This window comes from Salmo salar, chromosome 17 (assembly GCF_965601325.2).
Source record: "Salmo salar chromosome 17, fSalSal1, whole genome shotgun sequence".
Lineage (NCBI taxonomy): Eukaryota > Metazoa > Chordata > Actinopteri > Salmoniformes > Salmonidae > Salmo > Salmo salar.
Window position 1 is genome coordinate 48,849,296 of NC_138307.1, and position 26,941 is coordinate 48,876,236.

At 45.9% G+C, this 26,941-nt stretch overlaps 1 protein-coding gene across 1 annotated transcript; it reads right to left on the reverse strand.

Annotated features, from left to right (window-relative positions):
- Positions 1–1,335: 1,335 nt before the first annotated feature.
- Positions 1,336–26,857, reverse strand: LOC106576093 (protein-methionine sulfoxide oxidase mical3b). Its single transcript, XM_082963328.1, has 29 exons — positions 25,753–26,857; positions 24,221–24,600; positions 23,611–23,818; positions 23,176–23,292; positions 22,976–23,077; positions 22,525–22,781; positions 21,659–21,916; positions 21,385–21,500; positions 20,990–21,116; positions 20,832–20,925; positions 20,578–20,725; positions 19,992–20,188; positions 19,616–19,716; positions 19,409–19,513; positions 19,091–19,225; positions 16,427–16,540; positions 9,106–9,264; positions 8,778–8,850; positions 8,197–8,440; positions 7,509–7,699; positions 5,304–6,650; positions 5,103–5,194; positions 4,738–4,818; positions 3,557–3,823; positions 2,992–3,085; positions 2,805–2,855; positions 2,306–2,405; positions 2,050–2,123; positions 1,336–1,942 (listed from the first exon to the last, which is right to left on the reverse strand). The coding sequence occupies exons 2-29, from the start codon at positions 24,563–24,565 to the stop codon at positions 1,755–1,757; spliced, it is 5,385 nt and encodes a 1,794-aa protein (XP_082819454.1). The 5' UTR covers positions 24,566–24,600; positions 25,753–26,857; the 3' UTR covers positions 1,336–1,754.
- Positions 26,858–26,941: the final 84 nt, after the last annotated feature.

Sequence of the window (26,941 nt, forward strand, 5' to 3'; positions counted from 1 at the left end):
TCTGAGAGATGGTTACCAATCAACACTGGACTCTCGACAGACTTCCATCACATTCTGCTGGCTTCAGACAGAGAGAGAAAGGCTGGTAGGTAGATGTGCTGGATCTGGGATATGTGCTGTGTAGGATATAGGGCACCCAGATTGAGGCCAGGATTCAATCCGATTGCGGGTTATAGGCATATAACTTGCGATTGAGCCAGCATGCAGCTTTTACTGTGAATGGGATCTCTGGGAACATTGCCTTTAAAAGCTGCAATACCTATAACACGTGATCTGATTGAATCCCTGCCTGAGTTTGCCTTGCAATTATGGGGTTGTGGGTTCAAATTTCCACTCTGTGTTGAACGTAGCCTCAGAAATCCAAGACGTAAGGCAACAGCACAAGTATGCTGGACATTAATGTGGGAGGCAACCCATCTGCCTGGACTATTTTGAAAGCATTTTCATAGTCTATGTTAAATATACATATAGGAAGAGACATGTTTATAGTGTAAACGAGCTGGTGCCTCAGGTGTAAGGAGCTTACCCTCCAATGACAGGTCAAAGTTCAAGACCTGCCTGCAGCACTGGAACGCTTTAATTCAGAACGAGGGGATGCTACTCAGTCAATGAGCAGCGGTTATTGAAACAATCTCCCAGAAAAAGTGGGCACTTATGTTTTCAATAGAGACTTCTCTGTATTTAAAAACAAAGGGCCCTATTCAGTCTGTATCGCTGACGTGTTGCGCGATATTTAAAGTAGTTTCCCATTAATGTAGTTGTATGCAGCGTTAAATGCAGTCTCCGCAACGCGGAAACATTGCCTTTAAATTACAATTGGGCTTTAGCGCTGAACTTCCGCGATACACATTGATCTTGATTTTTTTTTTTAAACGGACACTTTTTCCAGGCGATTTTTCTCCATAACAGTTGCCGTCCACGTTTTCGAACCCGTGGAATTTACCGCCTCCCATCCAATCAGCCATCATTGTGTGGCAGCCACTCCCTCAGGTGGCCTTGACTCACCGACCATTGAAGGCCTCAATATCCAACCATGCTTCAGAGCAGGCACCTGGATTCATGCCTACAACTATGTGCTTTGGGGGCCAGAGCCACAGACTCCTTCACATACTATATCTTGCCACTCCCCTTCATACAAGTGGCAGGTTTAGACAGGAATGAACAAACAGAGTAATCTCAGCAGCTATTTCTGACTACACATAATATCCACACCTGTGCAGGAGGCAGACTGCATAAAAAGTTTCCCTCCCTATCTCAGTGGAATCCCCAGCCCCAGGTCTTCCTCTCCCCGACAGGAGTCCCCCTTATCATCTCAAATGTTCAAACATGACAACATCATGTCAGAATGTCTTTATTATCCAATGTGTGAAGTAAAACATCATTCATGTCATTTTAAAAAGGTTTTAAAAAATGAGTACCGTTTCTTTTTACATAATATACATTTTTCTAAATGGTTAATAAATAACAATACAAATCATTCAAACATGCCACATATCGCCATAACAACAGCCTGGGTGAGTATAGTGAGCATAGAGCCATCAGTCTCAGAGGTCAGTCAGGGGTATAGCAGGATGTGTGTTGCAGTGGGGATTGGGGAAACATCTCCAATTCTAAAAACTGATCATCCAGACACAGTCCCACCTTGATCCTGGTCATAACATTGTATCAGAGGGGAAGTGACCTCACAACTGTGACCCTGATCGCAGCTTTAGAGGGGAAGTGACGTGTCTGTGCTTAGGCCCAGTTGTTCAGGTTCAGGCCCAGTTGTGCAGGCCCAGGCCCCGGGACAGCATGACGGCCTCCAGGTCTCTGTCCTCCTGGCTCTCCTGCAGCCGCTGCTCCTCCAGCAGAGACACCAGAGCATCTCTCTGCTCCACCACCTCCAACATCTCCCCCAGGATTAGCTTCTCCTCAGCCAGCTCTGCTTCACCCTTCAGGTGGTCTGAAAGAGAGGGAGAGAGGGAGTGAGAGAAGGCTGAAAACAGAGAATATATTACGAGCGTTATGGTACTGTATGACGTGTGTTTGCATATGTATGAGTGTACTTACCATCCACGGCCATCCTCTCTCTGAGCTCCTGTTGAAGACGGCTCTGTCTGTCCTCCAACTCCAGTTCCCAAGCACTGAGGGAGAGACAGTTGCCATGGAGACCGCGTCAGTCCACAGGGTCGAGCACAAAGACACTGATGACTCAGATATTTGCATACTGCACCCAGTCATACTACATACTGCCATTTCGTCATCAGTGCTCATATATTTGAGTCCAGTGGTGACATAGGAGGTCAAAGGTCATATAGATACTCACAATATCATGAGTTCTGACTCATAGCGCATCAGACAGTTCTTCTGCTGGACTAGCTTGAACCACTGCTGCATCAGAGCTGGATCATCCTGCCTGCCCATGACTAAAGGAGAGAGAGGAAGTGGGAGGGGTAGGGGGAAGAAGGAGGGGAAGAGGGAGGGAGGGGTAGGGGGAAAGAGGGAGGGGTAGGAGGGATAAGGGAGGGAGGGAGGGGTAGGGGGAAGAGGGATGGGTAGGAGGGAAAAGGGAGGGAGGGATGGGTAGGAGGGAAAAGGGAGGGAGGGAGGGATGGGTAGGAGGGAGAAGGGAGGGAGGGGTGGAGGGAAAAGGGAGGGGTGGGGAAAAGGGAGGGGTGGGGGGGTGGGGAAATCAGTGGAATGTTATCAAATACATCAAACACATGGTTTCCAGGTGTTTGATGCCATTCCAGCCATTATTATGAGCCGTCCTCCCCTCAGCAGATCCACTGGATGGAATACAGCATAGTATGTGAGGTACATACCTCCCAGGTTCAAGTCCAGCTCTTCACTGTCATTCGACTCTCCCCAGTAGTCTAAAATAAGAACATACCAGGCAGTTGACCACATGACCACACGTACACTGATCATATCCTTAGTCAAACTAACTAAGAGTAATATAGGTAAAACAAACCATGATGTCAAATAGGTTTATAAATAGTGTGTGTTTACCTGCTTCCCCTCTCAAGGCCTTCTCCACAGCCACACCCCTCTCCTCCAGCTGCCTCTGCTTCTCCTCCACCTGCTCCAACTGCCTTTGGATCATCTGACAAGGCCCATTTTATACACTCAAGCCCTGTTTATACCTGATTCTAACATGCATTATTTGTCCTGATCTTGTCCACATTCTGATTGGTGTAGAGGTGCTGACTAACGGGGAATAAACTAGAAGCTATAAAAACAAAGAGAGTCGCAGACTCGATGTATAAACTCCCAGTCATTTATTTATTGTTTTTATAGCTTCCAATCAACATCTGTCTTAAAATAAATCAATAAAGAATAGCTGTCAAATCATTTGCATACAGGGAGGGACCAGGAAATCTAGTCAGAATGTGGACACAGTGGACAGATATGAGATATTTTAATACCACGACTAGACATATTTCTGAAAATGTGGGCACAATCAGAATGTGGACAAGATCAGGACAGAAGATGCATGTTAGCGCCATCTATAATATCAATGTGACTTCAAACAAACCATGCACAGTCACACATACAGGAGAAACCTACATCGTACCTGGGCTCTGTGCAGTCTCTTGAGTTGCTCCTGTTTGGCCTGTTTGCGCGCTGCCCTCTGTACTCTGCGTGTTAACCTGGCATCTAGCTGCTCCTCCTCTGGGTCTCTCTCTCTGTGGAACATGGCCTCTGACACATTCAGGCTGGACGGGTCCTTCAGGTCCTTCATGTGCACTAGTACCCCCACCACTTCCGTAGGGCACGATGACTTCCGCTGTGTATCCATATGGGGGGAGCTGTCCAGCTCCCTCTCTTTCCCCACGTTCCTCTGTAGGTTGAAAGAGAGAAAGTCAGCAGGCTACACACAGATACACACACAGCATGCACGCCACACACACACACACACACACACACACACACACACACACACACACACACACACACACACAATTAAGATTCGACCACAGCAGCAAATTCTGAGTATACACACTACTGAGGTTTAGGGACGATAAGGACGCAGCACAGAGCACAGAACAGCTTGATGCAACCAATGGGAATGTTCACACTGCCTTAATGGGAATGTTCACACTGCCTTAATGGGAATGTTCACACTGCCTTAATGGAAATGTTCACACTGCCTTAATGGGAATGTTCACACTGCCTTAATGGGAATGTTCACACTGCCTTAATGGGAATGTTCACACTGCCTTAATGGGAATGTTCACACTGCCTTAATGGGAATGTTCACACTGCCTTAATGGAAATGTTCACACTGCCTTAATGGGAATGTTCACACTGCCTTAATGGGAATGTTCACACTGCCTTAATGGGAATGTTCACACTGCCTTAATGGGAATGTTCACACTGCCTTAATGGGAATGTTCACACTACCTTAATGGGAATGTTCACACTACCTTAATGAGAATGTTCACACTGCCTTAATGGGAATGTTCACACTACCTTAATGCCATACGCCCTCTGAAAGGCCAGGGCATGAGGCACATATGCAGACTTGGAAAGATGAAGACCAAAAAAACAATCAAAATAGGGCACACAATATATGGTATGTCTAGTTCACACAAAACGTACTCTAAATCGGAACTTACAAACTATTTATTACAGCTATAAACGACCCATCTACACAATGGGAGAAGTGTAACCTCTCTCAGTAACTCTGCTGTAACTATCTCTAACTAGACCTGGACACAACAGCCTGCATCGTACTGCCACAAAGTAGTATACCTCTCCTTCCTCATTCTCCTCTTCCTCCTCAATGGTTTCCTTCTGAAGGTCTGACGCTAGGTCAAACAGCTCCAGACGAAGCTGAAAACATTCATCCATTAAAAGATTTACCTGAGCCTCTGAAGACAGGAGATGATATGGTAGACAACAAAGACCAGATATCCCCTAACACATACGACATCAGCCTCCTATAGCGTGAATGAATTTCCTCCAAACAATCACCGTAAAGATTGCTGGCATACACAGAGCTGTAGGTGCTGAACAGAGGTCTGTAGTGACATCGCTGACTCCCACAGTCAGAGCTGTAGTGTAATGTCAGCCTGCTGCTCTAAGATAAGTGGTAGTGTTTGTAGTGACGTTCTTACATTGGCCTTGGAGCATCTCTCCATCACAACAGAGCAGGTGATGTCTGACTCCTCCGGCTCTGACCAGCTCTGGCGCTCCCTGAACTTCACACCTGCACAAACACAGAGGTTCACCTTAGGAATTCACTATACCAGATCACCAGTGTGTGTGTGTGTGTGTGTGTGTGTGTGTGTGTGTGTGTGTGTGTGTGTGTGTGTTACCTCTTCTCTCTGCAGAACTTTTCCTCTTGCCCTGCTCTTTGGGGGCTGGGGCTGTTGTCATATTGGGAAGGGAAGTCCTGCCCTTCTTCTTCCTGTCCCTCTTATAGCCAGAGATGACAGCTCTCCACAGGCCCAGGGGTCCACCCTCTCCTATGCCCGCTTCAGACACACTCTGGCTGGGGAGCTGGTTGTCCCTGCGGCACTTACGTGAAGGGAAGAGGGAGCCCCCCTGGAGTTGTGTGAGGAGGAGGGGAGGTAGGCTCTCTGTGAGTCTGCTGGGGTTCAGACCTCCTCTGCTCTTCCCTGGGGTAGGCTCCCTTCCTAGGGTGATTTTCATGTCCTCCCAGCCCACCCCCATGGCTGCTCTCTCCATCTCCCTCCTCCTCTCCATCTCCCTCTTCCTCCCGATTTCTCTCTCGTCTCTGGGCACTGCCTTAAGGGGCTTCAGGGGGGACAAGGGGGGGCTGATGTCCTCTAAGGGGTCTATTACTTCACCCTTACACAGCTGCTCCCCAAGAGACCCTGCCCCTACAGACCCCCCTCCAACAGACCCCCCTGCAGCAGGCCCCCTTCCCCCACCCACGTCCCACGGATTCAGTTTCTTGCCCCTGACCCCCCTGACCCCCCGGCACAATGGCGCCGGCACAACAGCCGGCGCCATGATCGGTGCGGGGGCAAATCGAGGGGCAGGGCGAGGGGCGGGACTTTGCAGTGACTCCGCCTCCACAGCAGGGTGGGGCAGGCTATCCCAGCATGCCCTGTGCTGGGCGGGGGGAGGGATGCAGGGAGGGGTGAGAGGGTCCGAGGTAGAGGTGGTGGAGCTCCCGCCCACACCGATCCCCGAACTACTGCTGGGGTCACGCACCCTCTCCCTCTCCTTACCCCCTCTCTCCCTCTCCTCTCGCTCTTTTCTCTCCTTCCTCTCTTTCTCTTCCCCATCCTCCTCTCCCACTTCCGGACCGGGGGAGCAGCCCGGGGTGGTGGAGGAGTAGGTAAAGACAGAGGAGTCTGGAATTGAGACAGAGGACATTGGTGTGGGTGCATGTGACGTTAAGGGTGTGAATGGTGTTGAGGCAGTGGCTGGAGTGGAGAAGGTGATATTGGGTACACTGGTGGGGCTGTGTGGACCGTGTGTGTCGGGTGTTGTCGAGTCAGGCAGTTGTATGTCAGGCGTGTTTGTGTCAGGTATGAGTGTGTCAGGCGTGAGTGTGTCAGGTATGAGTGTGTCAGGTATGAGTGTGTCAGGCGTGAGTGTGTCTGGAGAGTGTGTGTTTTGAGAGTGTGTGCTCTGCTGCCACTCGTCCAACGAGGCTACCTCCTCAGCGGTGAGGGGGGATGATCCTTCCTCTGAGAGAGAGAGAGAGAGAGAGAGAGAGAGAGAGAGAGAGAGAGAGAGAGAGAGAGAGAGAGAGAGAGAGAAAGGGAGAGAAAGGGAGGGGGAAAAGAGAGGGATGAGGAGAGAGAGTAAGAGAGTAAGAGAGACGGAAGGGAGAGATAGAGAGTAAGGGAGAGAGAGAGAGAGAGAGGGGAAGTAAAGAGAAAGTCAGAATCTCTACAGAGATTCTAGATAGCAACCTCCTGTGTCTTATAGGAAATGTTGCTTGTGAGCCACAGTTGGCATTGAGCTAGAGTAGGTATTAGGGGTTTTGGCCGTTGTTTGGAAACACTGTAGACTTGATGAGGAAAATGATATTATTAATAAGGTTTGGGCAACCACAGTCACCAAAACCACTGGACAGTGGTGCAAGAATCACTTGTGTCAGTCCATGGGGTGCAATAGGTGAGGAAGTTACTGTCATTTCTGCCTACTAGTGTGTCATTATTCTCAACGACACAATAAAACATGCTAAATGGTTAGTAACAAAACAATTACCATAATAAAAAGGATAAACATGTTTTGTTAGCTTTCTCTCCTGTGGCGGTGCTACCCGTCTCCTCCACCTCTTCTAGAGGGAGGAGCCACAGACCTGAGTGACGTTCCCTCTTCCACGGAGAGCACTCCCCTTCTACCAGCAGGGGGAGACACACCAGATAGAGAGACGGACAGGGAGGGAGGACACACAGACACAGATACCGAGAGAAAGAGGTTTGAGAGACCAGAATAGAGAACAAGAGAGAGGAAAGGAAACTAGTCTAAAAATAAATCTTTCTGACTGACAGCACATAGAGACACACACAGGAAAACAGAGAAAAAGGCACAATTACCATCACTAGATAACTCCTCCTCCTCATCATCATCAACCTCTCCTTCCTCCTCTCCTGTCTCTTCTTCGTCGTCTCCTCTCTCTCCTCGGAGACGTGCGTGTAGTTCCATGGCCTTCCTCCAGGAGTCTCTAGCCAGGTCATTGGTTAGAGCCCGCTGCCTCTCCCCCTCCTCCTCTGTCTCTGATTCCGAACTATGAGGAGAGAGGAAGGCAATTAGTGTGTGTGTGTTCGTGTGTGTGCAAGAGAAAAGGGGGAAGAGGGAAAGAGGCGGAGAGAAAGAGGGAGAGAGACAGAGGGAGAGGCCATGGGAGATAGATGGCAAGAGAGAAGGATAGCGAGAGAGAAAGAGGGGGAGAGAAAGAGAGGGAGATAGATAGCAAGAGAAAGAGGGAGAGAGAGGGAGATAGATAGCGAGAGAGAGAGAAAGAGGGGGAGGGAAAAAGACAGAGGCAGAGGGAGATAGCTAGCGAGAGAGAAAGAGGGGGAGGGAAAGAGAGAGTGAGGGAGATAGCTAGCGAGAGAGAAAGAGGGGGAGGGAAAGAGAGAGTGAGGGAGATTGATAGCGAGAGAGAAAGAGGGGGAGGGAAAGAGAGAGTGAGGGAGATTGATAGCGAGAGAGAAAGAGCGGGAGAGAAAGAGGACACGCTAGATAGAAATAAAGATAAATGTTTGTTTTTGTAATGCTGACCTGGAGCCCTCGTTGCTCTTGTCCAGCAATGGGCTGCGCTTGTGATTGGCCTTCTTCTCCTCTGTCACCAGCAGACTGAGGTTGTAATTGGTCAGCGTCTCCTCTGGCACCTCCTCCGGCTCGTCTGTTAGATGTTCAGTCTCCAGGCTCCCCAGGCTCAATCGGTAGTTCTCCAGCTCTATACGTTCTGGCGTGCCGCGCACGCGCTTAGCCAAGCCACACTCCCTCTCAATCAGAGATGCCACTGAGTGCACACACGCACGCACACATACACACACACACATAGAAGCTTTACCAAGCCGGACCCACTCCCAATCAGAGACGCCACTGAGAAACACACACCAGACACACACACACACACACACACACACACACACACACACACACACACACACACACACACACACTTAGCCAAAGTCAATGTCACATTCTTTGGGCACTCAGCACATTCTTTACACACTCAGCGGCGTCACTAAGAAACACATTCTGTGCACAAACACACACACACACACACACACACGTCACAAGCATTACGACTGAAAACACACACATGACACAGATACATGAACCTCTTGGCTTACCTGAGGACCTGCGATCTGCTGTCACCACAGTCACTGAGGAGCGAGGGTTAGTGGACAGAGCAGCTGGGGACTCCTGGAAGGAGGGGTCAAAGAAAAAAAAAAAGAGTATTTTACCAAACATTTTTCCAAGGATCAGTGTATTGATCCACAGAAAACCTCATACATACGTGATGTATTCTCCTCAAAACAATATAATATACAGAGAGAGAGCTCGTCATTAAATGAAACCTTAGTTGCTATGTCTATACAAATATCAGGAGTTAAAACCCCAGGTCAGCCAAGAGCTTCCATTTAGCCAGAGTACGAGGGGAAAGGCAGAAGTCCTTACCAGGAGGGTCCGCTGAGAGGGGGTCCGTTCGTAGGGGGTTGGGGGCTGATCGGAGGTCAGAGGGGCTGCTCTCTTCCTCTGGACCGGCCCAACCAGACGAACCTCATAGTGAGGCTTACAGTAGAACTTCCCTACACACAGAACCAATGTGTTAGAACACTATTCATAGATCCGCCCTACACACAGCAGTTAAAGAACCTCACTACACTAACAATTGCAGATTTAGAACCGCACAACAGAGATCTGCAGCTCCCATGCATCTTACAGAAGAACTTTAAACAAAAACAAAGTGTTATCTAACTACAGTAGAAGTACAGAGAAAACAGTGTTACATATCTTACAAGTCTCATCCTCAGCTAAATCTTATTCACATTTCCACACAAAGAAAACAGTGTCCCTTGACATTGAGGAAAAGCTACATCTCTCAGCCTCCCGGAAAGGAATGGCGAGAATGAAATAGAGTTGTGTCTTACAGTGTGACTCCTCCATAGAAAACAGCGCCGGTCTACACACTGACAGGAAGACACACTCGATCTGGTCCCTACACTGACAGACCACTTCATATATAGTCTACTCTACACTCCTCTCCCGCCTCACACTCAAACGACTATCATGTGACACCTCATCCCTGATTGGTTGAAGGGTTTGAATTAAACTTAGAAATCAGCTCCTGACATGACATCACTGACATCTTTTGTATCTGCCCCCCCCCCCCCCCCTCCATTTACAAACACACAGGTACAACACACACAGTTACACAAGCAGGCATGCACACACGCGCACACACACACACACCATAGCTTTTTGTGGGCCCTAAGTGAGATTTGGTTGGGGGGCCACCCCCACCTTGTGGGCAAAACATTTTGGTGGCCTTCCTATTCACGGCGGAAATAAACATTTAAGTTTTACATTTAATTTCCTGCAGTCCTACACATTTTGCCATGGGGCCAAAAGAAAATGGTACAATTTTACCACAAATTTCCTGCAATTCTACCCAATTAGGGGCCCCCTAATCTAAAAAAAATGTTAGCTGACATGGCTAATTGAGTGACTGTCAGTGACTTGACATAAGAAGCGAAAACTGCTAATGCACAACCACTTTTTTTTCTTGCACCTTGTGTATTCCACAGTAATCAAAGATAAACAACCACGCAGTCAGTCCAGGGAGCCCCAGGCCCCAACGGTGCAGTAAACAACACACTGAGTTTGTGCTCATCATGTGTTAACGAAGTTGGTCTCTGGTCTGCTGATAACCTGGAAGCCTTACAAAGTGATCACGCGGTGTAACATCAACACAGAGTGCAGATTTGAGAAATCTGTGTAAAATCAGCATGATTGAGTGTCACTAACCCTCATAAACTGCAGGTCAGAGCTGCATTCAAGATAACACAAGTTGTGGTAGAGCATATAAAAAGTTGTAGCAGTGTTTCGGTGCCAAGACAATGCTGGGCTGGTAGTGGTATTTTCAGTGTGTGTGTGTGTGGTAGGGCAGTAATAAGCTGTAATAGATGAATCACCTCACTTCAGAGTTAGCTTACTACCAAAGAGGTTACGGAATTGCGCTGAGATTCAGATTTTTCACTTAAAATATATGCCAAACATTGATTTCAAAGTTGATTTCAAAGTCGATTCAATATCTGATAAATTAAGAATCAACTATGTCTGCAGAAAGAATCAGGTGTCAACTATGACATGACACATTGACTTAGGGAAAAATATATATATATTTTTTGGTTATTGAACAACGGCAACAGAATTGCGGAAACGGAATTTGATTATGGGTCCCTGATCTGTACCACACATAAATGTATAATTACGGATATGAATGTCATTCTCTTCATGGTGATGTTTCCTAAATAGGTACACAAAAGGTATAATAAACATGGTGCGGATTACGGGGAGCCTCAGCTTCACTGAATGAGACATTTGTTTGCCATGCGTCCTTGACCAAAAAAAATACCTATGCCTTTATTCCAATGCATTAGACTTCTCCGTTGATTTATAATTGTTAGATTTCGTCAGTCAGCTGTTTAGAGTGCTCATTGCTTTGTTTTTCAGGTGGGTGCTGGTGTTCTCCGTGCCATCAGTGGCCAGAAGTAGTAGACCATTTATTTAGTTTGATTATTCTCTATCAATAATAATTGTCTTTCCTGGATCAGCGGATGATGGTCGACAATATCACTAGACAACTAGCCTACAGCTGGACCCCAATGCGCATCCAATCCATCCAACAAGTTGGCCTACAAATCACTGACAGTAGGCCTATAGTTGACTATTTCTGTTAGAAGCATTCGATTTTGCAATGGTATAGGACTACATTATTTTGGATTTGTGTGCCCATGAAAACTGTTTCACGGCGAAACATAATGAAACGTTACGTAGCCAAAGTTACACATACAGTGCATTTTCCCGATATGTCCAAGATCCATGGTTTGTACAGGGTTGAAGATCACTGTTCTAATTCAAATGTTAAATGCTTAATAATGACAAATAACACTGTCATTAATCTAAGGAAAGGAAGGTCGTGTTTTATGTCACACGATCTGTGAAGACTCAAAGCATTAACTCATGAATTATGGACACCTCAAAACCTATTTTGATTCAACTCATGTATTATATTGAATCTAGGCTACCTATTCTGAGTGTGTTCATGTGTTTAAAATTGCCATGGCTGAGAGGGTAGGATACTGGCAGTAGTGTAGGCCTAGTGGAGGGTAAACGTTGTCAACACACTTTAAAATAAAAATGCATTGAAAGTATAGGTAGCGTTTCTTTTTTCCACCGCGACAGGTGTTGAGATTTCTGCTCTTCACTCCGTTGTCAGTTTAGCCTACATTTCACTGATCTTAGTAGCAGAATTTAGACTGCGTTTCTTTAGATTGTTTAATGGTTGTTTTATCGCAGGGGAGGAAGTAGTAATGTCTGCAGTTTTCGGTTTGGCTAGTTGTTTCAAATGTATTAGTCTATAAATAAATATATTTTGCAAAATATCGTCATCTCTCCCATGTGTTATTATTACAATCCTCCCCTCCCTTCTAATTTCCTTCATTTTGTTGCTGGAGTCAAATACTTTCTATAGAACAAACCTCACGTCAGGATAGGCAACCGACATTAATAATGAATGTATGTGTGTTATATTAAACATAGAGGAGGGAGTAAAATGTAGGCAAGCAATAAACATTTCAGAACAACTACTAGTTGAATAAGACATGAGAGAGATGACGAATTTTGCCAAAGATATTTATTTATAGACTAATACATTTGAAACAACTAGCCAACCTGAAAACTGCAGACATTAGTGCCTCCCGTGCGATAAAACTGCCATTAAAAAAACAATGAAACGTAGCTTAACGTGATCATTGACAGCTGCCCTGAAGGACACAAATAAAAAATGCTTTCTGCTACTAAAATCAGTGAAATGTAGGCTAAACTGACAACAGAGTGAAGAGCAGAAATCTCAACTAGCAAGCAAGTCACAGCATTAAAGAATGGAGTGTGTGCGCGTTCACGCGAAGGGTGGGGGAATTTTCAGCACAACACCTGCAATCAGTATTTACTCACCTTTTTTATTTACCACTACAGACTGGCTACGGGTCAACCTATTTGATGTTTATGATAATACACCTTCCCGTTTTCGGCTGTTCTTATGCACGACGCAACACTGGAGGACACAGCCCTTAGCCGTGGTATATTGGCCATATATCGCAAACCCTTGAGGTGCCTTATTGCTATTATAAACTGGTTACCAACACAATTAGAGCAGTCAAAATAAATATTTTGTCAAAGCAATGGTATACTGTCTGATATACCACGGCTTTCAGCCAATTAGCATTCAGGGCTCGAACCACCCAGTTTATGATCCACAAATTACCACCGGCTAAATCTATGAAATTAAAATGACTATGTACTCTGTTACATCTGATTACCAGTTCACTGCCTCATCAGCCCAGGCAGGGAAGTTCAAAACTTGATCCCCACTATAAAAAGCATCTAGACATTATCTCACATTTCTTTTAGATTAAATTTCGTTTTTAACAGAGAAGATTTGTATAAACCTTGCTGTCTGTCTCTCAGACATTTGCGATATTGTTTCAATATTCAAATTAGATCTCCAGCTGTCCCATCGTAATGAACGTGTAGGGGTCTGGAGTCGGGACGAGACAGAGAGGCAGGCAGCGTTTCTCAGCCAGGCGAAATCATGAATCAGATGGCATCATTTTTATGGATATATACAAAGAAATGTCAATTGAAAAAAGTAAAACGAAATTAAGTGCAGCTAGTTTGCAGTCTTTCCAGCGTCAGTTGGAAGTTGTTGTGTTAGCTGTGTTGTTGGCTAGCTCCTCTGAACAGCAGTGTCCTGATGAGAGAACACATTTTCTATGCCAGGCCAAATCGTGCCTCATTAGGACATTTTTATGGATGTATCCAAATAAATGTCACTAGAAAACAGCTTAAACAAATGCAGCTACTGTTATTCTGTCTGGCTGCACTGTTTGACGTGACTGTAAGTTAGCCGTAGTTGGCTAGCAAGCAAGGGATAAGAACGTTTAGAACGAACGACTGGGTCGCGTCCGTAGATACAGAACAAAAAGACTGGCAACCGAACCAATAGAACGAACGACCAGCCGGCTTGGGTAGCATCCTTAGATTTGTTTCGGGACTATATCTTGTGGAATGATTACATAGTATGAATAAATTCATCAAAATAACGTTTTTTTAATTAAAATATGTCAATCATTATATGAATATGTACGTAACCCGTTGTATAAAAGTGATAATGCCCTCGAAGCCGGTGTTTGGAGGATATATTGGCACGGTTTGCCGTAACAACACCCGTGCCAATATATCCTCCAAACACTGGTTTCTCGGGCATTATCATTTAATCATCAAATGGCGCGAGTAGGCCTATACGTGCAGTTTGGATGCTGGAATTATTTTGGACTGGAGGAACATGCACAGGTAGACACTAGCGGTACTGGGGGAGCAGTGCCCCTGTGACAACAATTTTGGACCCCCATGTGGCCCCCCTAAATGTAGAGTATGAAATAATGTTTACATAGCAAAAATTAGTTATCGTTCTTTTTTTACATCCAGTGGCAACGATGTTGATTATGAACATGGTCTTTTGCCTGCTAATGCCTGCAATGCAGTGAAGAAAACGATATGACAACAATAACGTCTAATGTAACTGGCCCCTCTAACAGTACAACTGGCCCCAGCTTGGCCCCCCCAGTTGAAATGGTCTAGAACCGCCACTGCAGGTAGACTACTTTTTGAAGTGATTTGTTTGACAATCAGATGAAAATACCATAACTGTTTGTGTTCATGCCACATTAAAAGGTAATACATTTTTACTGTTTAAATTGGCTTTATTATTAGGCCCATAAAAAACGCTCAAGCTTGTGCACTCAATACAGAATGTCATGGTATAATAAATATGCAATATCCTCCTTTAGATATTTGGTTATTATTATATTATTTTAATGAGCGCTGCCCCCAAACAAGACCAAATTTGGTGGATTCGGACCCGACCAAATCTGAACCAATCATCGATGTCTGTTTCACAAGTTTGGATATCAAAGCACAGCCCCGTAGAGCACAGTGGAGTACAGCACAGTAGAGTTCAGTACAGCACAATAGAGTACATTATAGTACAGTACAATACAGTACATTATAGTGTACTCAACTCTAGTGTGCTCTTCGAGATGGGGAAAGGTCTGTCCATAATAAAGATATGCTCTGCTTTTTTGACACCACACTCCACCAAGCAAGTCCTGCCAGCTCTAGTTTAGTCTTATCTTGATTATTGTACAGGAAAGACATAGTTAAGCTGCAGCTGGCCCAGAACAGAGAGGCAAGTCTTGCTCTTCATTGTAATCAGAGGGCTAATATAAATACTATGCATATCCAGTCTCTCTTAGCTAAAAGTTGAGGAGAGACTGACTGCATCACTTCTTATTTTTATAAGAAACATTCATGTGTTGAAAATTCCAAATTGTTTGCATAGTCAACTTACACACAGCTCTGACAGACACACTTACCCCAACAGACATGCCACCAGGGGTCTTTTCACAGTCCCCAAATCCAGAACAAATTCAATAAAGCGTACAGTATTATATAGAGGCATTATTGCATGGAACTCCCTTCCATCTTATATTGCTCAAATGAACAGCAAACCTGGTTTTAAAAAAACAGATAAAGCAACACCTCAAAACGCCTCTCCCCTATTTGACCTAGATAGTTTGTGTGTATGTATTGATATGTAGGCTACGTGTGCCATTTTTAAATTGATGTAGTTCTGTCCTTGAGCTGTTCTTGTCTATTAATGTTCTCTATTATGTAATGTGTCATGTTTTGTGTGGACCCCAGGAAGAGTAACTGCTTCTTTCGCAAAAGCTAATGGGGATCCTAATAAAATACCAAATACATACTGTGTACTGTACTGAACTCTAACGAAGCATTTGTGTTTAGCCCACCAGATTAGAGGGCGTAGGGATGACAAGAGATGTTCTTTTGATAAGTGTGTGAATTGGACTATTGTACTGTCCTGCTAAGCATTCAAAATGTAACAAGTACTTTTGGGTGTCAGGGAAAATGTATGAAGTAAAAGTACATAATTTTCTTTAGGAATGTAGTGAAGTAAAAGTTTTCAAAAATATAAATAGTAAAGTAATGTACAGATACCCCCCAAAATGACTTAAGTAGTACTTTAAAGTATTTCTACTTAAATATTTTACACCACTGGTAAAAACACTATAACTAATTGATAGGTATACCTTTACTTGTTACTTCTGTGAACTTTCGTTATCCTCCCTCCTCATGAGGGAGAGAAATTAGAAAATATCTTCAAGATATGTGGGTTTTTGGTACAGAATTTCACAGCACAAGGCAATGTTAAACTTACAGACATTTCTCCAAAACTAAATATAAGTGTTGATATTAGTTGGCAGCGGTCTTTACTTCAACATTATTGTGTTTTGATACATTTATAATACCTTTAAGACTTTTTCTGGGAGATGTTTTCTAAAGACCCCTTTTCCATCTGTTTGTCCAGAAATCAAAGCCTTTGTTTATTCCAATTTTTTGGAATGGAAAATGTTTGAAAAATGTATATATGCCTTAATAAAAAAATTAAAATGGACTCCTAGCTTTCATTTGACATGCTCCTATGAACTTCACATGTTGGTGCTCATGGGTACTTTTACATGGAAACGACCTACCTCAGAACAAGCCTAGATAAGGTATAATCCAATGCCGGATGAGTTTCGGCCTATCGACAGTATTAGTATGGGTGAGTCGACTCATTCAAATCAATTCTTACCGTTTCCTTCCTATCAGGAGTGTGCTGGGGTGAAGGTGACTCCTGACTTTGAAGCTGATTGGATATCTGTTCAGCCAATGAGCTCACTCCCCCTGTGTACATCTGAACATATTTCTAAAAAACAACAGGAGAAAAGACAGACGGGATGAGGACGAAGGACAGAACAAACAGTAAACACACACAGACACACTCACTAGGGATGACACAATCGGAGCCATAAACAGAGAGTTTTGATGTGGTGTTATGGATGGGGAAATGGACCACAAAGCTAGAAGCATCAAACCCCTATTGGATTCTATAATTATACTCATTTAACCCTCTTTCTGTTGCAGTGTAATCATTGTCCAAAATAATAAATATAAATGTTATCACTAGGCCCTTATCTCACACCAATCAAACTGAATTTGTAGGCAAATAAGAGAGGAGTCAGAGGAAAGAAGGCTGTGCAAACATTAACAAAAACCATTCGCAGGCCTCTGATTTTTTTTATCTTAAAAAGGAACATTTCAGTTGCAGTGTTGTCACATGCCACATGCCCTGCGGTAAATGATACAAATATACTTTCTTAAAGACCAAACAAGATGTACTCCAGTTCAGTCCAGATGAATCCTCTTTCTCTGAAACAACAGTTGTTAATATGATTTACAGTATCATTTAGCCCTCTGACACTGCCCTGAGGCCCATAGATTGAACTCAATGACTATAGGTCAAGTTGTAGCCCACTTATGGTCCACACTAGCCCAATAATGGCCTAATGGAGCCCAACGTTACTCCTTATAGTCCAATGATCGTACATGTTCTGTTTAAAGGTTGAATTGGTTCTGGAAGCCAAAACAGCCAAATAATCCATCTAAATGTGAATCAATTCTCAATTTTGATATGGTTCCAGAAAAACAAATCCCTTTCATATCACATCAAAAATAATTTCAAAAATACATATTCCAGTTGCAGCCGACTGCCTTTTTCAGTGACAACACATTTGTGGCGTCTGTCTTCAGTTTACCCAGAGGTGTACGGAGACACAGATAGTTAATTAGCACAGGTACTCCACTCTGTTTTCCACAAACAAACACTGCAACATGGATATGGCTGTGTGAGAACACTGACCCTAAAAGGTGTGTAAGTCATTTAACATGGTAATTTTTGAAAATGATTTATTGCTTATATGAAAGACGGGTTCCATATGTTTCCAAAACCGTACCGCAAGCGATGCGTGTTAATGTTTAGCGCAAGCCTTGGGGCTATGCTATCGTCAATTGGCGCTAAAGGTAGTTAGTGTCTATGAATGGGGTAAGTCCACACTAGGGGTATGGTTAAAGCTTTGACCGTGGGCAACGCTTACTGCCAACGTTCACCATGTATCTGTCAAGATCTAAACGTGGATTTGATATGTTCTCTAGAACAATTCATTGTCTTACGCCAGACAGCGCAACATTCGTCTGTTGGTTGACGGACTGCGAGTCGCGTAGGATTGACGCCACCTGTCGAAAGACAATTCTGACAGTTGGTCTCTTCTGTCCTGAAGATATATCAGGGAACCACTGATGTAGCCGAGAAGAGACCTCAAAAGTCCTCACACCAATGACACACATTAGTCTACAGATGGCTACTGGGAACTTGGGGAGTCTATGAACATTTATGGGTGGCATGGGACATCATTACTTGTCTACATGCCATCTGGTCTACACACAACTACGTTACCCAGAATCCTCTGGGGGGGGGGGGGGGGTGGCCTACCTGCTCCCCCCTGCTGGGCAGAGTGTGACATTTGACCTTTTCCTTGTACTTGAAACTCATCTGCTCCTGCTGCTGCGTGCGCTTCTTCTGGGGTTAGAGGGGTTTAGATGGCATCGTGAGTGGGTGGTTGACGTAGCGAAATAGTGAAATACTGTAATATCTAGGGAACTCGAAGGCTAAGAAAGGGCTATGACAAAATGCCACGCGACTGAACTACACCGCACACATCATGCACCCCCATGTGGTGACACAGAGAGATTCAGCTATATAACTACAGTCCTCTAAGAACCACAAGTGAAGCAGGTGGGGGACTTACTATTTTTACCTGTTTCCAGGTGGCAGCGGAGGCCACAAGGGCTGGCTGGGCCTGGGGGTCAGGGGATGCTGGAGGAGGTGGAAGCGTGGGCATGGAGTCCCCCTGGTGGTCAGTTAGTAGAGGGATTGAGGGCTGTGGAGCCGGGACGGCCACGGCTACCTTTACACCATACTACAACCACAGCCTTAAGAGTCTAGGGCCTAGGCCAAGAGCTACCACTGTTAACCCTGACTACCGGTTGATCTTAACCCATATTGCTGCAACCACAGCTGCTCCCTTCAACCAAATTAACCCTTACTTACTGCTCCATGGCTCAGTGAGTCCCATTGGCCCTGACCCAAAATGCCCATCCCAGTGCAGCTAATCTGTCTTATCCTCTGAAACCTCAAGAGGAAGTCAGTCAGTCGGCTCACACCTGGAGGATCTAAACTACCAACAGCTATTGATGACAGACCGTGCTGTAGAAGTCGTGCTGCAGAAGTTCCTTTATTCAGATTAAAAGCACTTATTTTCAATAAGAGTATTTTTTTAAACTTTGAGCGAGGGAAACCACTCTTAGAAACACCTGAAAACTCTTAGCAGCTAGGAGTTCTGAATTCACCCCCTCTCACCTGTCTGCGTAGAGCTGCAGCTGGCGTGGAGGAGGGGCAAGTGGCATTCTCCTCAAACTTGGCCAGCAGCTGATTGGCCATCGAGCGCACTCTGCTCTGGCTTGCTCCACCCACAGAGCACAGGGCAGCCTCTTCCTGTGGAAGGCAGAATGGTGGAGAGTTTGACCAGTGTCACTTTAAGGCCAAAGGTGTTGCATTGCTGTTCTAACTTCTAAAATACTTCACATTATTGCATGTCATCTCATTCATTTAGTCACAGAACTACCGGCAGTTACAATTTCTGTTACCTAACCCAGGGCTACAGGTTACACCTCTCACCTCATAACTGTCCTGAGATCTTAATCTGAGATCTTGTTTCACGTCCTCCAGACATGGCCGACCGGTCTTCCTCCTCTTCCCCACCGCATCCTTTTCCTTCTGCTCCTGATGGGAGGGACACAGACAAATACATGTAAAACACACATGCACCTATACACCTACACAAAGACAAACAGAGTCCCTGCGTAAACAAATAGGGGTGTGTACTTTGGGGTTGCGCTTGCGGGATGGGCTGTGGCCCAGGCGGCTGAGGAGAGAGGCAGGACCGATCACAGCAGCCCTCCCATCTGGGCTCTCAGTCTGGGATTCTACAGAAAAGAAAAGAGGAGAAGAACAGTCATGCGCGGCCATTCCTCATCTCCTTTCCTTCACAACCACTGACAGGTGATAGGAATAGAAAAAGTTTCACCAGTTTGCTTTTGCTTAGTAAGGCATTGTAGATAAGTGGTTTTGAAGGAGAGGGCTGGAGATGAAGGAGAGTATTGAACATTCTGTAAAGACAGGGTAGGATAAGAATAGAGGGTGATGAGGAGAACTGAGCATGAACAGCTCTTAAGCTGACTACTGTGGTTGAGAAACTCACCACTTGGGGGCAGTGCCCCCTTGAAGAGCTGGTGAAACTGGCTGAGGTACATGACCATGCAGAGAGTGTCCGTTTCGCTGACAGACGACATCTCCTCTACAGTCATCACAGGAGAGATGCCAAACTCCTTCTCTGCCACCTCCAACCCCAACCTCATATTCACCTCCCCCTCGTCCTCCTCCAGAGAGTCAAAGTCACTGCAGAGAGATGGGACGAAAGAGTCAAAGTAAGAGAGTCACACACACACACGCGCGTGCAAATAGACACACTTTACAAACGCACACACCAGAGAAAGTGGACAAAGAGAGGCACTGATCCAATCAGGTAATTAAAAGGGCACTAATCAGGACCATGGTCTTCTGACTCATCAGCCTCACCTCTCTCACACACAAACACACACACATGCACCTGAGCTTGCGTGAAAAGGAAGTGAGACTAAGGTTTGAAAGGTGAGAGGTGGGCTGAGAAGTGAGGCATTGGTAACGTTCCAGTCCAACTACATTGCGCCTGAATGCTATCTTTGGGATGAGGTGAGAGGCGAGGTGATTTGTGAGGAGCAGGAGGCTAGAGGTCAGAGGTGACTCACATGAGGTCAGGTCGGTAGTGGTGGATGAGGGCACACAAAGCTAGGCCACTCTTCCAGGAAGTAGTGAGGTCGCTAACAGCAACGCCACGGCAACCTTGCGTCTGCTGCTGGCACCACGACAAAAGCTTACTGGAGCGAGAGAAGGACTCTGGGGAACCATATAGGAAGAAAACAAATATGATTGAAGATGCTGATCAAGCCAATGGTTAGAGTTATGTTAGTGTACCGTTCATTACTCAGAGGGTCAGACTCACCCTGTCGTAGTAGCTTCGGCAAGGGGGATCGGGGTTGCGGTTCCTGGACCACACCTGAACCTCCATTCTCTCCTGTGTATATTAGATGGCCCACCTACAGAGATTGTCATCATCAACATCATCATCAGACCTGTGTGTGTGTGTATGCCTGTGTATACCTGTGCGGGGGTGATGAGTTGAGGGTTGATGTTAGGGTAGCGGGTAGCTGGGTCTACAGTGTATTGACCAAAGTTCTTGTTGACATTTTCTGGAGTGGTCTGAGGAAGGAGACGATACAGACTCTCTCTGAAGAAAAGAAAGAGAGTAGAGAGAGAATGAGAGGAGAGAGAGAGAGAGAGAGGATTATTTAGTTATGGAATCAGGTGAATGATCATTTGGTTTCCTAGCCGAGGTGCCTGTGTGTGTTTATCAATGATTTTGGCATGTCATTTATGTTTGTGTGGGTTTGGCAGTGTGTGTTTGTCTATAGGTTTTACAATGTGTAATTTGACAGTGTGCCCATTCCCTGATTGCTGGTGTGCGTGCTCTCCTAACTGCAGACCTGCCATCTCACCTTTCAGCAAGTAAGTCCAGGGGGGCGAGGCCTTGAGCCCAGCTCCGTACCATCCAGGCAGAATCCAGTGCTGCCAGGAACCCCCGTGCTATACCTGTCCCCATGGGCCAGAATGGCTAACACACACACACGCAAGCAGACACATACACACCCACATTACAACCATATGCTACTTACAACAGAATTACTTTCAGAGTACATCAGGATTGCTGACGTTAATGTTCTTCTACTCTCCCTCAACTCTGCTCCTCTCTTCCTCTCCCTCGCTCCTCACCTCCAGAAGGCTGTCTCCCACCAGCGTGACCAGTAGATGGTGTCCATGTCTCTGTCTGACCAGTGCAGCATTCTCTGAGGCGTACATACAGGTGAAGTCAAACAACGCAACATCAGGCTGCCCGTAGTGGTTCATGGCAAAGTCCAGGGACGGCAGCTGGTGATTGGTGGAGAAGTCCGCCGCCTCGCGGGCATAGGCCAGCAGTGCATTCTGGTCCACGTTTCCCCGTGAGAGAAGTGTTTCTGTGTCTGCATAGTCCTGATAGGTATGACAGAGTAAACATCAGTACAATAGAATGCAATCAATGTTTGAACAATTACAGTTATACAGTCAAAATCAGGGCAGAAACACAGCAGTGAGACCAACATGAGCAAAATAATGATACAGTCAATGCAGTTGTATCAGTGTGTCATACAGTATGTGTGTGTGTAAGTGTCTGTGTGCGTTGTTTTATATATATTTTACTCCCCAATTTTGTGATATCCAATTGGTAGTTACAGTCTTGTCCCATCGCTGCAACTCCCGTATGGACTCGGGAGAGGCGAAGGTCGAGAGCCGCGCGTCCTCCGAAACACGACCCTGCCAAGCCGCACTGCTTCTTGACACACTGCTCGCTTAACCCGGAAGCCAGCCCCACCAATGTGTCGGAGGAAACACCGTACAACTGGGGACTGAAGTCAGCGTGCATTCGCCTGGGCCCGCCACAAGGACTTGCTAGAGCGCGATGGGACAAGGACATCCCGGTCGGCCAAACCCTCCCCTAACCCGGACGACGCTGGGCCAATTGTGCGCCACCTCATGGGTCTCCCGATGCAGTGCCTTAGACCGCTGCGCCACTCGGGAGGCCCGTCTGTGTGCGTTGTTACCTGCAGAATGACTCCTTTCTCCAGCAGACTCTGCTTCTTAGCCGTCATCACAAAGTAGTGCGTGTCGTCCTTGTAGTACACTATATTCTCCAGGTCCACTCCCGTGGCGTCCCGTAGCTCCTGAAAGAACCTCTGGTTGAAGATGAAGGCCACTCCGCTGATCTCCTCCACCTTGGCCTCAGCCGAGGTGTTACGGTTCATGAAGTTAGCTGTGATGGCAATGGCCAGCTTGCCCTGGAACTCCTTACGCCTGAACCCTGATTGGACACATGGGAGACAGGATGTGATGGCAAACAGGAAGTCTGGGATCAGAGGGCTAGAAAAATTCCCTTCCTATAAAGGCATTTACTAAGAAGTCTGCTCTTTCAGTGATGGGAGGTCTGACTGATGCTGCATGAGATCTGTTGCTGTTTCAGTTCAGTGGTTCAGTAGGTGCTACTAGATGATTTACCTGGTAGTGTGTTCCGTCGTCCATCAGCTCCGATCACCACGTCACACTGCAGTGTGTTAATAGGGTGAGACTTGGGTTTCACCTCCACCCTCCAGCCTACCTCTGATGCACACACACACAAAGGCATTAAGCACACACACACACACACACACACACACACACACACACACACACACACACACACACACGGCAGGTCTTACTCTGTTGCTCCTGGTCCGCAGGTGGCTCCACCAGTCCCTTGAACTCTACGTTGACATGGACTTCCACCCCCAACAACAGAGCTACCTTTAATAACACCAACTGTAGCTGCCGTATACCTACAGAGAGAAGGAGGGAGATCGAGAGAGAGAGAGAGAGAGAGAGAGAGAGAGAGAGAGAGAGAGAGAGAGAGAGAGAGAGAGAGAGAGAGAGAGAGAGAGAGAGAGAGAGAGAGAGAGAGAGAGAGAGAGAGAGAGAGAGAGAGAGAGAGAGAGAGAGAGAGAGAGAGAGAAGGGAGGGAGGGAGGGAGGGAGGGAGGGAGGGAGGGAGGGAGGGCGAGAGAAATAGGGTATGAGAGAGAGGATTCTCTAATGAACATTGAAGCCCCATTGCTGTAACCATGGAGACTCAGGGGTCAAGGATCATTCTATACTCACTGATGTGGTCAATGGCTCCAGCACAGAACTTTCCGTAGAACTTCTTGGCCCCGAGGCCCCTGAGGTCATGGATGGTGAAAGGCCAGAGGTGGAGGACGTTGTTCCTGGAGAAGGCATCTCTCTTCTCCAGCAGCACCACTCTGGCCCCCAGGAACCCCAGCTCTACTGCTGTACGCAGACCACACGGCCCCGCCCCAATGATCACACACTGGGAGAGAGGATAGCTGGGATGAGAAGCTAGAAACGTACACACTTAAAACATACACACGCTGTGCAGCCACACACGCTTGATATCCATATACTATACATATCAGACCTGGGTTCAAATACTATTTCTGATATCTCAATTACTTTCACGTACTTTGAATGTAAGTATTCAGATATCTTTTAATCGAAAAGACACGCAGTTGAATATTTTAATGTATTTGGAAATACACTTGGAAAGTATTTGAAAATACTGACTCAATATTACAAAATAATATTTGAAAATGTTATGTGGTAGACTATTTCGTTTGGACAAAAAACCATTCAAATACTCAAATAAATGTACTTGTTTTGTGCTATGTATTTGAACATTTTAAATCCCAGATATTAAATTACTAATAAGTACCGTTGTGTTGGCACAGACACGGCCTTTCCCATACTCGTGGTGGGCCGCCCGTTTGTCCAGTTTGGCCCACAGTGCGTTGGCCTTCCAGTAGCCGAGCCGTTCTTTGAGGGTGTGGTAGAAAGGCCGCTGCGGCTGCGTCGGGGAGTATGTCTTTGGCTCTGTGTGTGTGTGTGTGAGCTGAAGGTGCTCACACAGCAGGTTGAAGGCATGGAGTGTCGTTCTGCAGGTGGACGCCTGGACAAACTCATCAAATAGAACCTGGGCGTGGCCCTCCTTCTCCGCCTGCTCCGCCTCCTGGGCCTCGTCGGCAACACCGGCAGCAGCAGGGCACCCTGAGAACTCCATCTCAGCTTCCTGTTCCGGGCTCTTTCATTGGCTGCCTGGAGAGAGAGAAAAGACAGAGACAACGTTCCAGTTTTCCACACTGACTTCCCACGTAGAATCCATGCCTAATAGCCAGTCTGTTTGTGTTATCGTTCCAACTCCTTGTCACGCCAATGACAGCAATGAAGTTGGCATTTGCAAAAGCACAAACAGATATGTGACCAGGCTGCATGCGTAATAAATTGCTTATAAAACATCTAAGTACATTTCTAAGTTTGCAAGTAGCCATGTGTGTGTGTGTGTGTGGATTAAGGTGTTCTCGGTCTGAGCTGGGTGCATATCAGATGTTAGGCCCCCTGCTAGGAGGTAGGGCCAGAGATGTTCTTATACCGTTAGATCCCAGATAAACCAGCTCTCCATGCTGTGCACTGGGCTTATGGGTAATGAAGTATATCTGCTGCTGAGACTCTGGTTGTCACACAATCAAAGCCCTCAGAAAAGTGTACTATATCCTGCACACACGTAGGTGTGTGAACATAAACCACATTATACAGTATATTCTTTATGGTATAATCAGCCAACATTATCTCATATCATTTGAATACATTATCAACATATTCCCTTTTTACACAATAAAAATATAGAAATATAAGGACTTGGGGGGGAGGAGATGGGATGTGGGCACATATTCTAAGACTGGGACAATAACCAAAGCAGTCACCTGACAATACAAAGGGAAAGAGGGAGGGAATGTGTGTGGTGGGGGGGTGGGGTGAGGGCTGGGGACACAATGCACCTCATACATAGTGGATCCATCCGTACCATGCACCAAGAGAAACCCACTCACACACTCCAGCACCCACACACACTGCAATGTCAGCATAGCAGGGGGAGATGTACAGTATAGTAGTTTATTAGATTGAATTAGAACATTTGATAGATACTCTATTAATCCCCCAAAGGGAAATAAACAGCAGCAAATGCCCACACAAGACTAACAACCTTACATAAGTAATAGACTCATCTAAAATGGATAGCGTAAGTGTCTAAGACATGCCACGTAATTACCTTGGACATCAACAAGCTTTCATTCTTTCAGTATTGTCCGTCCATTATGTCCACACAATACGTTCTAGATAACACATTCAAGTACACACACAAACACACATTGACAGAAGAACACACACAAACTGCTGTGTAGGACTTACTGTATGCTGTGTTGTCGTCTGGCCTGTACAGACATCGTCACTCCTCAGCTCATCCACGGGTTGCCAGGTGTCCCTCAGAATCCTAATGCAAATCTCTCTTCAGCCACAGAAACAACACCCCACAAACCTGCACTGCAGTAGCCTATACCGCAGCCCCCATTGTCTCTGTCTGTCCCCTCCCCTTCCTTATAGTTTGATGTGCATTATGTTGATGCCAAACTCTCCAAGTCTGTCTTTCTCGCTCTCTCACACCCAGACACTTTTCTCATCCAAGGTCAGGGAACAGCCAAGTACAGACTCCTCCCCACACAGCATGTTCACATAGGCTACACACTCAAACGGGCACGCCCGCACACACACACAGGCACACACACACCTAATCTCATGGTGTCCCTGGGAAACAGATTGGGATCTAACAAGCTTAAAGAGGAGAGGGATCAGAAGAGAGAGATCATTCTGTAAGAACGTGGCGCGGAGGGAGAGAGATCCCGCTCATAGCCACACAAAAACAGAGTGGGTATGTGGGAACAGAACACACAGACAGAGGCCTATTTGTGCATATGGACAAAACCCAAACCCTACAGTGCTGTCAGAGAAAGGGTTGGGTTATACATTCTGTCTGAGGTACCTACACATGACAGAGCAAATACACGTTTATAGGCCTACCCACAATTTTCAACTTAGGGTCATATGAATCTTTGCTAACCCAAAATGATCAATGTTTTCCATAGCTGAAGACCCAAGCCTAATGAGAGGGTGGACGAAAAAGTCACACAGGGCTGAATCTATGGCTGAACACTGTGGCTAACCTCTGACCCCATGGCTTACGCTGCAGCTAATACCTGATCACCTTCACTGATCCATACTATATTCCCAGTAACTCCTTCAGTATAATGCCCACTCCCCACCACACACACACATGCACACACACCCCACTAAGCTGCAGGCGGTGTTAAAGTCTAATTTTAACATTAACCTCTCCATGACTGGGCTTCTCAACCTTTCCAATGAAACCCAACCAAGTCACTGTCTGCTTACGATTTCACATAATAATTTATATAGATGACAGTGACATCTCCCTACAGGGTAATGTCACCATCTAGTGATGGGAAGTGAGACGGAATTCCCCTGCCTGACTAGTTATTTTCACTCAAGTGTACATATACACTTTCTGAAATATCAATATCTA